At 31.0% G+C, this 18,375-nt stretch overlaps 1 protein-coding gene across 8 annotated transcripts in view; it reads left to right on the top strand.

Moving 5' to 3' along the window:
* The first annotated feature begins 1,754 nt into the window (after positions 1–1,754).
* LOC148616526 (glucose-6-phosphate exchanger SLC37A2-like) overlaps positions 1,755–18,375 on the top strand; it is a 35,406-nt gene continuing 18,785 nt past the window's right edge. For 3 of the 8 annotated variants that reach the window (XM_088583647.1, XM_088583641.1, XM_088583642.1), the window contains exons 1-7: positions 1,756–1,966; positions 3,981–4,062; positions 4,947–5,049; positions 8,167–8,245; positions 14,012–14,147; positions 15,192–15,268; positions 15,833–15,999. In XM_088583647.1, the coding sequence (XP_088439773.1) occupies positions 1,899–1,966; positions 3,981–4,062; positions 4,947–5,049; positions 8,167–8,245; positions 14,012–14,147; positions 15,192–15,268; positions 15,833–15,999 (712 nt within the window). In that variant the 5' untranslated portion in view covers positions 1,756–1,898. Of the gene's footprint in view, positions 1,967–3,980; positions 4,063–4,946; positions 5,050–8,166; positions 8,246–14,011; positions 14,148–15,191; positions 15,269–15,832; positions 16,000–18,375 lie in introns of all 8 variants that reach the window. The other 5 variants (XM_088583640.1, XM_088583639.1, XM_088583644.1 and 2 more) reach the window with 3 other exon arrangements.

Below are 18,375 nucleotides of genomic sequence, written 5' to 3'. Positions count from 1 at the left end.
GTATATCTACATATATATATTTTCAAAAAGACCCTACGATCTGACCTCTCCTGACTTAAAAATGGGGCTTTTTTCAAAAAGACCCTACGATCTTACTTACAAAACCTTGTGACCAATTTTAACTAGCTGACTGGGTGTCATAAGCTCATCCTCCCAAGTTGGGGTTTTGAGTACACCTTCGCTTCCTCAAACGCTGACTTGGGAGGATGCATGTGCTCGGAACATAATATATAGCATAAAATTTGCTTAGAACCTATTCCAAATTGGTAATTTGTCATCTTGTGAGAAACCTTCATTGGTTATTATCATATGCTACTCTAATCTTGAAATTAGATTTTAACATACGATTGTCGTTCCCTGTTCACCATACATGCAAAAAGCAATATTTCCACAAGTCATATATGCAATCAACACGTGAATGTCATTCATATTCGATCATTTTCCGTATCAGAACCAACAACGGCCTATCGCAGCCATTTTCTCTCCCGACATACGAAAATCACAATGAAATGGGATATAATTTAACTTTGGTAGGTATCTGCCTGTACCGATTTGAATCTCTTACTCTTCCGTTTAAATAGAACATTTGCTGTGGGACTTGGATCACTGCTCCTGAAACATTTTTATAGGATTTTTTTACAGAATATATGTGCTTACTGGTTCAAGGTTTTTAACTTGTAGAGAAAAAAAGAATTTTGTTTTTACCAGTTGATAAACTGAAAATTTTCAGAGGTTTCTTAAAGCCACTGATAAAACTTTCGTCTTATAGAAACAGGGATATATGGCAAGCCAAAGTGGACAAAAATGCTTATTTATAAATATTTATGAATAACTATAAGTACTAATAATTGAATTATAGATATTTATAATTCATTTATTAATATTTATAATTCATTTACAAATATTTATTAATGAATTATAAATATTAATAATTGTCTTTACTTTGTAAATATTTATAATTCATTTATAAATATTTATTAATGAATTATAAATATTAATAATTGACTTTAATTTGTAAATATTTATAATTCATTTATAAATATTGATAATTCGTTTATTAATATTGATAATTCGTTTATTAATATTGATAATTCGTTTATTAATATTTATAATTCATTTATAAATATTTATAAAACCAAGACAATCATTAATATTTTTCATTCCATTAAATTATATATAAATAGGCATTTTTGTCCACTTCGAATTGAATAACATTTATAATTCATTCACAAATATGTACAATTGCTATATTCATAAATATTTATAATTCAATTATAAATATTAATAAACGATTAATAAATATTTGTAATTGATTTATAAATATTAATAAATATGCATTTTTTGTCCACTTGGCTTGCCATAGGGATACTAATTAGTGTTAATAAAATAAAGTCACTATAACAACATATATAGCAATAAATATTGTAACCATGAAGCTACAATTGTTACATTAAATTGGAAATAGTCGGGAGTTTCGAAACACGGAAGACTGAATTTGTTTAGTTACATATAACCACTACGGATAAGTCCAGAGAAGACTGTTTAAATTTCCCGCCAAAATGCCTTTAAATATCTATTGCAAATGTCTATCTATGCTAATGCATTCTAAATCATTTTCCTGATGTAATGGTTTGAGAATTCTTTGAATTCAGAAAATATATTGATACATATAATTTACGTTATGAAATATTAATATAACAACGCAGGCTTCGATACGGATTGCTATTATCACCGGTCACGTACTTTTTGTTATAACATCGGAACGTCTCCAGTGTTTACCTTAATCAAATTTATGACACCTATCATCACCTGAATATGTTGTGACAAATATTGACAACCCGTGGGACACTGCTTCCTATAAAAGGGAATCTCCTTACTTACTGCCTTAAAGAACAAAAATGGTGAATCGCAAACCAATTGGATTATATTTTCTTCCATCCTTATCCAGGGAACGCAGAAACTTTGCGTAAGTCACATGAAAGTCCTGATCGAAGGTTTATTATATTTTTAAAAAATTAATGTCTATTTAGCTAGTTCAGTGAAAAACACCAAATGAATTATTTTTATTGTAATCAATTCTATTTGTTCATTTTGGGAGATCGAATCACAGGGCATACATTTATTTATATCAATGGCCGGTTAATTACTATCAAATACATGTACATGTATGAGTCAGGGATGGGTTAAAATACTTTTAAAAGTAAATAAATACTTTATATTACTTTGGAATTTTTGTCAAATACATTACATTGCAATTACTTTGATTTTTATAATATATTGGATTTTTTTCAAATACTTTTCAAAATATAATTAATTACTTTTCAAATACTTTAAAAATAGAATAAAAGAGTATAGTCATAGTGCCTGTGTTTTGAGGTATATACCTAGTATTTTTTGCATTTCATTATTTATATTTACATTATTGCAATTTTTTCCAGCAGTCTTTTTTTTACTGAAAATTCCTAGTAAGGTATATTAAAATATCTTACGCTTGCAACAGCGCTTTGAAAAAAAATCTGTATGATCATACATGTATATATATTCTTCAAAAATAGCACATAAAAATAGAGTTTCAATAGCAAATTTTGAAGAGTGACCCATATCTTTACAAGTAATTGTAAATATTTCATATTTTACAAATTACTTAAATATAATTAAGCTTATGGTTAGCGTTCTGATTTTGATATTTGCAATATCTGGATATTTACATGTACATCTATGTGTATTACAGTATATATGTAATTTCAGAAATTTTTGCAAAAAAAAAAGATTTTTATTACAATACTGGTAAGAAAATCGCACATTACATTTTATTTAATTTTCACCATTACTGATGTGGGGCTTTTTTCATGAAAACATTAAAATGTAAATGGGCAATTAACTCTGACATTTCTGAAAATTATTGCATATGTATGTATTTCTTTTGACAGTTTGTTGGTCATTGTATTCACTGAACATGTAGCAAAATTTATATTTTTGTATGCTTTTGGAGTACTAATTAATTCCCCATAGAAGAGAAACAAAACTTAATGCTTTTCTACAGGTTGATATGACAATATTCTATTTATGTGTACCTATATATATACAGTGTACATGTATAAATATTTGTAATGCTGATAAGTTCATAAGTGATAACTGCATTATGTTAATTTACAATGACTAAATTTTCAATATATAATTTAATTGACCTCTTAACCTCAATAGTTATCATATTCATGTACATGTAAAATCTGATAAACTTTGACAATATCAGCAATTGTTAACTTTGCTTTTAATACATTCATATTATATTGCTCTCTATGGAATTATTTTTTCTTTTCAACGAAGGCCAACCAATATTAACTTCCTTGTGCTGGTCTGCCTGGTACAAATATAATTCTTTAAAAAAACAGGTTTTTTTGTATTATTTTGAAAAATGCAATTTACAATCAGTATTTGAATTTTTAAAACTTGCAAAACACATTTTTAATGATGAGCACAATGTATTTTTTGTTCATATAAAAAACTAAAAGTGTATGTAGCACTTAATTATTTGTGTGTCTGCTAAGTGTTTCTTCTACCACAGAATACTTTTGGAGTTTTGTTTAAGAAGGAAATAATTCTTGTTGAAATTTGGCATGTACTCACTTGTACCTATTAAAATCATGTTATAATTCAAGAATATGCCTCAGGAATGAGTACCGGTACATGTTAATGAAAAAATATAACATTTTAAAGCCACTGACACTATTTCATGCATTTCAAAGCATTAATCAAGTGGTATTATTTGCTTAAGTAAATACATACATTGAACATGTTAAATATATTGAACAAAAAAGTGCTATAATATAGATACACAGCTCTAAAAACATCATATTATCTTGTTTTTAACCATTTTCTTCTACTTATCACATTCTCACTTCTCCCTTCTTTGCTGGCTTCTCGTTCTCTCTGTCATGTTGAAGTATTTTTGAGCCCTGATTTTAAACATTTGATTTTAGGTACCGAGCATGGATTCTGTGTCTGACTTTTGTTGTCTATACCTGCTATCACATGGCCAAGAAACCTGTCAGTGTGGTTAAGGTATGTATATTAGACAAATGTGAGGTTTGTACCAAGGTAGGAAACTGACTCAAACTCTAGAAAGTCAAGAATACAATTTTTCAATATATTTACTATATGGCTATATAGATTTTTGCTAAAATTAGCCAGCCCTGCCAAAAAATAGCCAGTCTTGGACTGGCGGGCAGGCTACTATTTCTAACTCTGTTTGTATATAATGTCATTCTGAAATATACAAAATGTCTCCTAGTCCTAAACTGATTTGCTCATTCTTGGTATTACTGTTATACTAATTATTTACTTTAAAGAAAAATATAAGCTTTTCATTTTCTTTCCTCTGTGAAGGATATATTGACTCTGTATTGCATGTTATTTGTACATGTATATATATTTACAATGTACAAGAGAAAGAAAGATTGTTCATTTATGATATGTTTGATGAATTTTCAAAGATAGTATACATTGTATATTTGAAATAAAAATTGTATGAAAATAAAGTTTACCAAACATTGTATGAACTATATCAAGTGTGTGAGACAGTTGTATTTCTTAAGGAGGTAGACCTAGGGTAAGGGACATAACTCATGAAATCAGTGATGTTTGTATCACATTCAGTTTCACTAAAGTCTTTCAAGCTTTCATTTGAAACAGAATGAAATCAGACCAAGTTACTTTGATGCTTACATGAGATTGATGTAAAATACTGAATGCAAACGTTCCAATGATTTGTATGAGTTGTGTCCCTTACCCTAGGTCTACCTCCTTAATACACCATATTGGTAAATAATACAAATTGGGACTTTTTGTCTTTGGAATTCAGAGTTTATTTACCTGTTCTTATACATACATGTAGTTTGTTTTGAAGGTGTGAAGAAAGATTTATATTTCATTTCTGTCAATTTTAGAATGTTCTGTACAGAAATTGTTCAGCTCCAATCAGGGATGGATATGCCTATGATATTGCTCCAAGTGAAAATGACACAACATTTTGTGATTGGGCACCATTTGGTAAGATCATATCTCCAATGTATAAAATCTAAATATGTATTCTATGTGCATGGTCACCTTAATTTAAATGAAATAGTACCATATGTACTTTGTTTTTTTTATGAAAAATTCAAACAGCAGTCAGTGCTATATGCTACTTTATTAACCATAGATAAGGATTTCAATAGTCAGCATATTATTTATTGTGTTATTCATACTTTGCTCACTATCTGTCATCTATTTTGCCAAGTTTTATTTTGTAATATATTTGTAATTTCAAAGTAAAGATTTTGATGTTTCAAAATCATTATTTTGTTATTTAATAAATACCCAAACAACAACAACGTTAAGATTTTCTTTCTAAACGGCATCTTTAAGTCCACGGGCAGTCTTTTATCTGAATCTGGTATTTCCAGAATTTTGCAAATACTACTGCTAACACATAAAATAGTCATTTTCTAGGCATCCTGTGAAAGATCATCACATTATTGTAACATACAAGGTTATCATTTATAGCTTTCCATAAAGATAGGCCAAAATGCCCTTTATAGCCTAAAAATAAATTTTCAGACCACAGTGAAAAAAGTCATGTTTTTTTAGTCACTGTGGAAAATAACTTTGTGTAGTAACTGTAATTGTATACAGTTGAATTCGATTCTGAGTAAACCTCATCCAAGGTCCCACTGGCAAGCATGGCAGTTGCTGTTTGTTGAAACATGTTAAATATAGAGATTGGTTGAAAATAGAGGATTCTCATTATTGTCACAGAGAGGTTAAGTCAACAATCTCAAAGATATGAGACCAGAAGAATGATTTAGATTATGATGACCTGGCAAAGTTAAAAGTACATGAATCCCAAGGTTTATGTACCTTTCGTTTCTTGAAGGAAATGACCTGACATTTTTATACTCTATTCTGTAATGTTGTTGCTCTGTAAATAAAGTATTCCTCATAGATTGTTCATTCACCTTACAAAATCAGTTTGTAAGTCCTGAGTTTCATAGATATGATAACCACCTGTACCCAGTAGACTAGGTACAAGTCTCTCTGTAATATATTTTTATTTGATTAAATATCATTACTATCGAATATTTATTCACTATCCAACTGCTGTACAGAGAGACTTTTATAATCTGCAGAGCCTGTGACCATATTCTGGTCACCTATAAATAGACCACTTAATCTTGTCACTGCTCTTCCACAGTTCACTCATAAAATTAATTGCTTCTGATTGCTAGGAATACAGACTTGGTTGGCAGATTCAAAAACTGATGTCGTTATTTTTACATGACAGTTTTTGAAGTGGGCTTGCTAAATCTGTTTTAAATCCTTGTCTCAAGTTATTTCAGCTTTTTATAAAGATGATTAAATTATGTAATATCTTAATATCAATTAAACAACATAACAACAAAGAAGATTTGATTTGAAAGAAGGATATACATGTAAACAATATACATGTACTTGTATTTCACTTATTCCTCAGAACTCATTCAGTTATCACATGATCCTTCAATAAATCCTTTATTTAAGGATCATGTGATAACTCAAAAGTATTTTAAGTATGGGTCCACCTAATATTCATGCAGATATTATATTTTTATTTTTCAACTTTCTTAATAGTAAAAGTTGATCCAGTATGTTCCATTAGTGATTTAAGGAGGTAGACCTAGGATAAGGGACATAAATCTTGAAATCAGTGATATGTTTATATCATATTCAATTTCACCAAAGCTTTTCAAGCTTTCGTTTGAAACAGTATGAAAACAGTCCAAGTTACTTCAATGCTTACATGAGATTGATGACAAATGCTGAATACAAACGTTCCATTGATTGTTAAGAGTTGTGTCCCTTACCCTAAGTCTACCTCCTTAGGAACTTCTTACAGTAGAATGAAGAAGGTTAGGATGACTATTTATATATGGATCTGTAGCTGGCAATAAATCAGTATTTTACATTGGAGTTCAGCTCAACTATTCATTGCTTTCTCAACTTTAATTGGTATTTTTATCATAAATGTGACTTAATGTTTAGAAATTTGACATTAAATATGACTTTTTCGCCTGTTAATTTGTTTGCATAATTCTTAGATGAAGTTGTACTTTACGGTACTTGTAGTTGTAAGTGACTATGTAGATCAGCCATATGACTTCCTGTCTTTATCAATACTGTGAAAGGTTAATCAAATATTAAATAAATGTTCAAATGCCTTCATGATAACACTATACAATTTATGTGTAATTTGTTAAATTGAATATAGACAATTTTATATCTGCATAACAATACATGTACATGTATTCTTCATACTAATACGTGTACATATATTTGTAAACTGCCTGGTACTCTTGTGTAAAGTCTGTACTATATATTTCTTTTGATCTTTCAGATGACTAACATTCTTAAAACTTTTCCATAATTTGAGCAATACACCTATTTAATACTGCAAAATCAGAAAATATTTTGGCATTAGTTATTGTGTTTAGAAATTTTAACAGATACATTTTTTTGTACTATTTGGGTCTAAGCAAATTTTAGATTTTCTGTATGAATTTGGTATGAAATGAAGTTGTGGTTAATTTATTTACAACAGAACACAAATTAAAGAAAAAGTATATCAGACCTACAATACTTAACTGTGACTTTACATGTATTTTTTGACTTGCTAGTTCTAGAGTTAAATCTGACTTCAGTTTTTGCAACATTAAAAGACTTAACTTCCTTAATGGTAAAATTATTAAAATATATGAGTTTACATTATACATGCAGTAATGCAAATACAGTCACATTATACACATAAGGAAAACCTCACTAGTGTTCTCAACAGACATTATTTTAAAGGTGCTGCCATAAATGTCCTGCCCTTTTCTGTCAATTTTCTGAAATACTGCATGTAGATGTAAATTCTTGCATATTATGCCTTCAGAATTCCCTTTGAGGCACTAGAGTACCCTTTATTTACCTGGATTACCCTTCCCCTTTCAAAAGCTGAGGAGTACATCAACACCATAATTTCCATATTTACATAACCCATTTTGTCATTTACATTTACTACATGCACATATTGATGACCAAAAATAAAAAAAAAATCATAAGTGTTCAGTATCATAATTTGCTGGCAATATTCTTGTTTATCTTTTCCAGACAAACCAAACCATAAGCAGCTGCTTGGAAGTTTAGATCTTGCTTTTCTCTTCAGCTATGCTTTTGGAATGTTCTTCAGGTATTTTCTACTACATATAAGACTGTTGTCAGGTTTGTTAGAAGAAAGTATGCTGTATAGTTAATCTGTCAGAACTAAACCCCATTTCAGTTTTTTGCAGTTTAAACAGGTGTTCAGTATACACAGGTATATTGACTGTAACTGACATAAAGAGACATGTCTAGTTTATCCACGGTGTGAATTAGACAGGTTTAACAGTAAATGTTTTTTTTTTCAGTAACCGAGTTTAATAACAGAGTGAAGTACTCTCATTTCCCCTTTTTAAGATATATACAGGTACAAAATTGTTTCCCTGCATATAAGCAACCTCAACAATTCTGGTACTCACAGAAGGCATCAACATCCCCTAAGGCATTCATATCACTAAGATGGCTCTAAGATTTTCATTGTCTTGTTTATAGCCTCCCACAATTTGTGGCAAATTACGCAATACCCTCTGTTATCATGCTGACAGATGTATGTCTGTCTCTCTGTCTGTTTCATGGTGGTGGTTTCATGGTCTCAGATTACTTAAGAAAATGAAGAGCAGTAATTTCTCCTTCTGAAAATGATAGGGAGAAGTTGGGATGGGTCTTGGAGAAGTTTTTGAACTTCAATGGCTTTTTATATGACTGCAAAAAATTGTGGTCATATAATGTTATGGCACAGCCCTCGTCATTGGGGGCATTGTCGTCCGGGGACATTTCCTTTTCGTGCCATAACCTAAGTTGTGGTTGACCAATTGTTATGAAATCTTAATATGATTTTACAAAATACTAAAGGAAGGTCCCTCTTTAATATGGAGTTTGTGGCCCTTACCATTTTAGAATAAGGGGCCAAAAAGGATAAAAATATTTGTTTTATTAAACCCATGTAGAATGTTTGTGTTTCTTCCAATTTTGATTACTTTTTTTAATTGTGTACCTTATTTAACTCTGGTTAACAATTATATCACTTTTGATATGTTTTGGACTGTTTTCAAGTTATAGGTGGGCAAACTTGCCCCAACTGATCAGGGTTTGATCACTGCTGTGCTTCTTGGTAACTGAGCAGAGCCTTGTTAGAGAACTTGAAACCTGACCTTTGGACATCGGAAATTTCTCAGTCTTGTACTCTCAGCAGTATAAGATTCTTAATTTCTCTTATTAAGATAATTCTTAATCTTTTAGCTAACTGAAAAACTAGATTTGACAAAATGAAGATAAAAGAAAGTCTTTTAGTATGGAGAAAATCAGGGTGTTATTGGAAAACCATATTTTCCCTATCTTGTTTGACTATTGCCTGCAGGTAAAAATATGTGATAGATTAGGGCAATAACCAAGGAAGACATCTAGACAATTTGTTCCTGATTTTGGACAGATTAAGACACCTAAACTACTGTAAAATTCTGTGCTGTGGTCATGTGTACTAAGGAATTATACAAGCTTATTTGTACTTTTCAAAGATTAAAGACTGGAAATAGAATAAAAGGCTTTTAATTCAAATACTGTTATCAAATAAATAGAAAGGTACTTCTATGAGGTAGATTATTTCCTGTCTTATTGGTGAATGTTGGGTGACAGACTGAATGGTCTGCATGGTTTTTTCTTTGACTTTGTGACTTTAACCAATTTTCATGATTTACAAAACCCACGAAAACCACAGAAATTGGTACCCCACGAGCCATAATAGTTGGGCAGTCATTTTTCTGACGCTTTCTGTATTGAGTTTGCTTTCACATCACATGACATCTGTGGTGCTAAACCATGGCAATCTAAACCATGTAGCTTTCAAGCTCGCATTTCATTGGACAAATGTATCAGCAACCATGAAATTTAAGGCTCTATTGAGGGCATTGGTGTCCAGAATATTGCCTATCATCTTTTTATATTGAATAATCTTTTATATATTGAATAATTATAAATAAATTAATTGTTGAACCAGTAAAATAATTGAAATACGGAACAACACAGTGATCACACAGTTGGGTATTAACAAAGAGAGAATTTTTGTCAGTTTTCTTTTTTTAAAGATGGTACGGTACTTGTTTTAGATGTCATAACATTTTTGCATGTGCTTGTACTTTTATTTTTCTAACAATTTGAAACTACAGTGAAACGTGTAATCCAATTCCCTTTTTGACCTTGACATTGGTTTAGTTTAGACAGGTGTTCAGTTTATAAAGGTATATTTAAACTGACATAAAGGACTTCAAAAAGTGTCTTGTTTAGACAGGTTTCAGACTTTTTCAGGGTTTGGTTTAGACAGGTTTCACACTTTTTTCAGGGTTTGGTTTAGACAGGTTTCAGATTTTTTTCAGGGTGGTTTAGACAGGTTTCAGACTTTTTTTAGGGTTTGGTTTAGACAGGTTACAGACTTTTTCAGAGTTTGGTTTAGACTGCTTTCACTGTATTTATTTGAATGACTAAAATTTGCTATTAGATTCAACATGATAAGCAAGCCAGTAAAATACTAAATAGTTAAACACAAATGTGCACATTGTTCAGTTTCTAGTATTTGTACCCCCCCCCCCCCAAAAAAAAAAAAGAGATTTTTAAGGTGAAATATTTACAAGTATCTTAATGTTGATAAATTTAGTCCAAATAAAGACACAAGTAGACAGGATAGGGTTATTAGGATTGTTTTTGTTCTATTTCTACGATTTAAAAACTTTGATGTTCATGTTTCTTAGGGAATGCATAGTATTAAGATATTCACACATCAAGGAATATCAGATTACTCCTGCATTAAATCCCAAACGTTCAATTAACCTGTCATTGTGAAATCAATTTTCCAGCATCGTTAAAACAAGGAGAGAAAGACATTGTTCTTAGTTGCACGCAGCAAAGACAAATCTCTAGGTCAACTTGTTTACTGGTTGAATGTTTCCTTACTTGTAGTGGCTCTAAGGGGGGCTGAGATGATAACCCAGATATCTTCAATTCACCATGACATTGTAGCTGTTAGTATTGTGGTTGTCATTGGATGGATGCATGATTGCAGATTTAGGAATTTAAACAAATCTGTACTTCCTGATAGATTGTTTCTAGAAAGAAAAAGACCGAAGATATGAGTACATGTATAACCAAGCATATACATAGAATATTAACATCTGCCCAATATGCCTCCATATTGGGAGTAACAAATTACTTACGGAAAACCTGAAGATGAAACGTAATAATAGGCAATAATATACTAATTTGAGACAGATGAATTTTCTTTGATCTGTTTTCAGTTACATACACATAATGATTACACCTTCAAATTTGATACCCCAGCACACGAAGTGATGAGTTATTATGTGATACCCTCAGAAAAGTTGCGTGTCAATCTGTCTGTCAGTCTGTCTTCACTTTATATATTTATTGAGTATCATAAAATACAGGACAAGTTTGAATTTCGGTTCGATAGGATTATTTACACAAAAACTATTTTCAGTTGTTTTTACCCCCTAACATTTTTTGTAACATGGTAGATTTTTATTTATTGTCCCATTAGATGCTTTTTCATTTTTTGTAACATGGTGGGTTTTTATTTATTGTCCCATTTGATGCTTTTTCATTTTTAACTGATATTCATATTTTAGTGTATAAAATAACTTAAAGTACTGATGAACTCTATGTGAAGCCATGATTGACCTTTTGTAGTCATCCACGTTTCTTGTTTGTGATATTCACAACCCTTTAGAAAGAAGATCTCATTGATAAATTTAAGTTAAGTAGCACTCCAGATAAGAATCATGCAAAATGTGATTCATGGTTTGAAAGCCTGCATATTTTTTATTTATGATATTTTGTTTAGAATGTTATAGTAAACAGAAATTAACATGTGGCTTTTCATATAACCTGTGCTCAAATCAGATGAAAATAATATAGAATGTACTGTAAAATTCAAAATTAAGAGATGACACTAAAATACAATAGAAAGTATCGTACTTTAATGTGGATTATCTCCTATTGAGTAGACAGATTAGAGTGAATGATAATAAATTTCATCATATAGACAATACAACTTAATAAACAAAAATTAAAATGTGTATCTTTTTTTTTAGGTGTATCATTTATTACAGAAATGGCATGATTCATACAAAGACTGCTACTTAATGAGAATGTGCCTATCTTCACTATCTTTCTTTATGAATCAAATCTGGTAGATTTTGGAAAGGTCATATTTACATAGAAGTTCAGGCTAATTCTTCAGGACAATTATTTCCCATAGAAAATCCTTTTGCAGGTTTAAGTTGCCAAGATGAAAAGAGGTTTATTACATGTACTTATGAATTCTTACATTTACATGTGTATCTGCTAAGTTAATGTCATTGGCATAGTAGACATACTAGGATCAGTTGGCATCTCATGTATGTCACATTAATTTTTTTTTCACCTTACATCACTGTTATGATTATTTCACCTCCCAGTGCTTTCTCAGAAATTTAACTAAGAGATTACCGTAAAGTGCTTGTCATATTCAATTTTGAAGACTAGACAGTGTCTTCTTGTTTTATCATATATTTTTTTTTGTAATTTTTTTTTAAATTTGTATTTGAAATTAGAAAAAAGTTTTGGACCTATCACTCTAATTTGAAACCTTGGTCAATGGTATTGTAAAAACATTTTCCATAGAGGGGCGTCTACTTCCAGCATTTATACATAATATTATGTTGCAGTACCATCAGATCGAGGTGATGAGATTTAATTTGTGTTTCTAGAATGAATAAAAATCATAGTTTTTTTTTTTTAATTGAAAGTTTAAGAACACTTCATAGTTCTGAAGTATTGACAGTTTCAGTACAATCTTCTCATGTTTACATATAAATGAAGGCTAAAGTAATTTCAATTGTTTCCCTTGTGATAAGCTGTTCATTGCAATTTTTTCCAAAGGGTTACCCTGTATATTCTATTTATTGTAAATTTTTCCATAGGGTTACTCTGTATATCTTATTTATTGCAAATTTTTCCTAAAGGTTACCCTGTATATTCTATTTATTGCAAATTTTTCCATAGGGTTACCTTGTATATTCTGTTTATTGCAATTTTTTCCATAGGGTTACCCTGTATATTCTATTTATTGCAATTTTTTCCTAAGGGTTACCCTGTATATTCCGTTCTTGTTGAAATACTTACAGTAGTTTGAATTATACCTAAGGATGGAAGCCTCCCTTTTTTTAAATTTTGTTATTTTTGTACAAAATCTGGGCAAAAATGGGCAAATAACAGCCTTAAAATCCCCTTAAAAAATCTATGGATCCATCTCTGTCTACTACAGGATGATCTGCTTCACTACAGGGCAGAGTGTTTATTTCTGTATCCTTTGTTTCTGATTCTTGACACTGTTTTGCTTATGTATTCCTGAGATGTTTTTTGACCTGACATAAGGAAACTAAAGACAATATAAAAATTGTTAGCTGTTTTAAAAGCCTTTAAAACTGAGGATAAGATTTTTAGCTCTCTAACAAAGCTCTGCTAACATTGAAATCTTATTTGAGGTGATGTTTAATTCTTTCTCTTTTAAAAAAAAATTTTTTGGTGATACAAATACAATTCCAGGACACCCTACTTGCCACTAATCCTTTTTATTTACAGTGTGTAAAATGATGTTTTATTTCATCTTTTGATGAAATAGAAATATCCTTTTCTCTAAAGTAAGAAATCAATGTAAGTTACAGTGAGATATATTGACTGGCTTTATTGAAGATACTATTATCAGGTTATGTGTTCATCTTGTTCAATAGACTTCTGTCTCTAGGTATGTCAATTAAAGCAGCTATGAATGCTTATTATTTTAACCCTTACTATTTTTTTGTTGCAGTGGTCACCTTGCTGAGCGGACTAACTTGAGGTACTTCCTGTCTGGTGGTATGTTTAGCGTAGGTTTGATGACAGCTGCCTTTGGATTTGGTTATTTCTTTGATATTCACAGCATATATTTCTATGTAGGAGTACAGGTGAGTTAAAAGTAAAAAAGAACTAGAAGGGAAAATGGTACTAAATGCATCCCACACAACAAGTGGGTGGTATATAATGGAATCACCTTGTCTGACTGTCTGTCCTTCATTCTGTCTGTCTAAATTTAAGGGGTTGTACTTAGCACTGTTCTGAGGACTGGGACCCCCAATTTTTGATACCGGACCATCGGAAGTTCATTTATCTAGGTATTTGATCCACCATACTTTACATTTACTCTGAATGAGACTATTCCAATTTCTACTGTTTGACCTTTCAAAAAGGTCCATTTCTTTTCACTCTTGAAAATGTATTTGAACCCCTGAATTTCATAGCGATCTTCTGGAATCCCAAAGGATGGCCTTTATCTCGGCCCTTTTACCCTTAGTTATTTAAAGAAAATGATTATAATCAGGAAATTGTTATGTACGAGTATGATAGTACTTGTACCAGGTAATTCAACCTTAGTCGGTACTATTATGTCTTGTCCTAATTCAGTGATTTAGAACTTAGAATTTGTTTCGAACCTTGTTGTGTCTTTTATAATTTTAAAGTACAATAAAACATCTACCATTTATATATTGTAAATTTTAAAAAAATTCATTAAACTGTAATTTTATTTTAAATCAGAGTGCAAGTTCAAAGGAAACAAATTGGTAAAAAACTATCATTAACATTTAGAGAAGGCAAGAAAACAGAAAAAAAAATACCATGTCAACATAACCTAAAAAAATGCAGCACAATGAAAATGAAAAAAAAAGTGACAAAGCTGAAAAAAGGGTAAAAACAACAACAATGGCTTGGATTTCTTCTAAATTTTCATGAATAATTTTAGCTTTAATTAGCTTGGATTACGTTCCTTTTGTTCACCATTCAAATCCTAGTTTTGTTGATTTGCCTATGATAACTTGTGAAGTTCATTTGTCTATTAACATGAATTTCACCTGCCACCTTGCAACAGAACATCCGCTTGATTGATGTTAAAATTTGTGAGCACATTTGTCCTGAAAACCTCAATATATCTACACTGATGTTTCCTTTTACAGGTTGTTAGTGGCTTAGTACAGTCATCAGGATGGCCAAGTGTTGTTACTTGTGTGGGCAACTGGTTTGGAAAGGGAAAGTTAGTATGCATATCTTTTTTTATGCCGTGGTTAACTTGGGCATCTTTTTTTATGCCGTGGTTAACTTGGGCATCTTTTTTTATGCCCTGGTTAACTTGGGCATCTTTTTTATGCCCTGGTTAACTTGGGCATCTTTTATATGTTACTCATTCCACAACAGGATATTATTCTTGATCTTTTTGGTTGTATGTTTATGTATTTTTCAGTGTAATAAAGTTATTTGGGTTTTATGCATAGTTCAAAAATGTTTTCAGGAAGTCTGAATTAGCAGTCTCTGGAGTAGTCATCACCTTAACTAGCATATTGATCATATACCGTATGGCAGGCATTCAATTTTACAATTTTGATGCAGAAAAGTATGCAGTTTTGTTGATTCTAATTTTGGTGGATGCTTAAGGTCATCCACTAAGTATTTAAGGTCAAGAGTTAATATATTGTACTTATTTTGGTGTTTTTTTAACCAGTCTGCTAAAATATGTGAAACATGAAAATTGTCATCTCTCAAAAAGTATCTGCCAAACAGCATCTGGCTTCAAAATGAGTACTACTGATTTTTCTTCCAGACGAGGTTTAATCATGGGCATTTGGAATTCTCATACATCAGTGGGCAACATTCTGGGATCATTGATTGCTGGAGCCTTTGTAACTAAATCATGGGGCTGGTCCTTTGTGGTCCCTGGTATTATTACTGCAGGGGTTGGACTGATAGTTTTCTTATTCCTTGTACCAGGTAAGTTCTGAATACTTTAGATGCTATTTACCACTAATGGTATAATTTTTATGGAAAAAATACCACATCTATTTAAATACTTCTAATTTAGAACTGAATCCTTGCTGTCATTATAAATGTGATTTTGTTGTTTTGAAACAATTTTGTGATATCTTGCATCAGCATTGTGATTGTAAAATGTATTAACTTGCAACATTCAGAAACATTCAGTATTGTCATTGTGAAAGTTCCGCCATTAGTATGTGTCAATGCTGTTACAACCTAAGCACATTTTTTAAATGTATGAAAAATGGCAATGATTTCTAACTTTATGTGCATTTACTACCACTGCAAATTATGATTTCATAACTTCTTCGTTTTTGTGGGGGAAGAAAATCTCTTTTTTTTAATAAAAAAGATTCTTAATTTATACTATCCAAGTCTTTAATACTGTTGTAAAAGATTTTCAAAGAAATTATCTGGAATTTTAGACAGATTAAATTCAACCTTGCCATTTATGCATGCACTTCCTGATATAGTTAGAGAAAAATGTAGTTCATTCTGAAAGTGAAAGTGAAAGTGAATTTTTCAAGGCTGTTTCCATATTTACATCAGAAAGTAGGTTGATTTTTGAGGTCGAATGTTTACATCAGAAAGTACGTTGATTTTCGAGGTAGAATGTTTCTGCAAACTATATCAGTTCTAGTGTCAAAATGTTAAGCAGATAACCTTGGAAGACCAACAGATGCTCCTGTTTTTACGTCAGCTTTGATTTGTAGAATGTGACATGACATGACCTTACTTATCTTCAAGTGTTTGTTTTATGCAATTTGCAATTCTTTGATGTCAAGATGACTTACATTACAATTTACTGATTGCATAGTTTTGATCTATTTAAGGGACTGTCTAGCTTCTAGTAATGTCTTTTGCTGATTTACTCCATACTCATTCTGGAAGAAGATTTTGATAAGGCTACACAGTCTACGTTTATATTATTATATGCTATCTTTACTCATCCACCTTTCCATAATTTTTGCCACATAACTTCAATCTACCTAGCTTTGGAACAGCTCGTATGGTCTTTTCTACCTTTTTTTGCGTACCATGGTCAGCAAAAAAGGGATAAAAATCTTAAGAGCTACAGTTTACCATGATGGATTTTGATAAAAAAAAAAAAATTCTACTAACAAGAAAGAAATGTAATAATTATTAAGTCAGTAGGTCAGGTCAAGGTCACCATTACCTGTGCTTGAAATATGGTTCGGTTATCTTTTAATCAATTGATCAATTGTCGATAGTCTTGCATATCTTTCCTCCCATATACAATGTGTTTAGTTTGTATAATCAAACAGATGCATTTTTGAATCAACAAGGTTTTTACCAACTGTTATTTTATCAAAAACACCTAAACAATGGTGTCTGACTAATGATTTTTTTTTTTTTTTTTTTTGTTGTGCTGTAAAAATTTCATTATTATGTGAACCTGTACCCTTATTTTGACCACAACGATGACGAACCACATTGTACTATATCAAAATGTGGAATTAAAAATTGCAAAACTTGCAACATTCTAATAAATGACTCTTTCTTCACTAGTACCCTTATGAACACTACCTTTCACACAAGAAGTCACAGTGACTTAAGTTGCAAATCGACAAATTTGATCTATGGATTAGAATGTAACTTATGCGTTCTAGCATATGTCAGTGAAACACAAGAACAATTAAACAAATGAATATGCGGTCATCATTCAGAAAATAATACTACCAAATTCCAGACGGTTTATCAAGATTTCTATCAGCAAGATCATTCAATTCTCTCTGTGAAAGTTTGTATTCTTGAAAAAAATTGCCATAGAACGAACAGTCCTATCCTAAGTAAAAATTAACATAGTGAAAGAGAGAAATACTGGATATGCAGACTATGTTCTGCAATACCTTACAGGTGCAATGACAACATCAAAAGTATAGGAAACCTTTCAAGCCAATATAGCAATAACACAAATGTAATGAATTTATTTGACAAAAATTCAAGACGGATAAGGAGTCATGGCCATTGCTGCTATACGTCACTTAAGATGTATGATGTCTCCATAGATGGTCTTCTTCCTTTCATACAAAAATCTCTTGGACTTCATCTTATTCGTACTAAACTCTATTCTATACCTCTCACTCTACTACACTCCCTTTACAAAACAAGTCTTGACACTCCTGTTTCTGAACCTACCTCATCATTATACAGACTTGTTGCCATCATTTTGGATATTCTTTTAACCAATTTGTGTAAAAGGTCAAGATGTAGAAAAACATCATTTCTTCCACTACTGATTATCAACATCCTCCATCACACAAACGTAACAACATAATTCCCCGATATTTAAAGGACAAATCAATGCCG

Source organism: Perna viridis, chromosome 5 (genome assembly GCF_037379345.1).
Source record: "Perna viridis isolate PV_CMFRI_1.1 ecotype Kerala chromosome 5, ASM3737934v1, whole genome shotgun sequence".
Taxonomy (NCBI): domain Eukaryota; kingdom Metazoa; phylum Mollusca; class Bivalvia; order Mytilida; family Mytilidae; genus Perna; species Perna viridis.
This window is presented reverse-complemented; position numbering and strand designations above follow the sequence as displayed.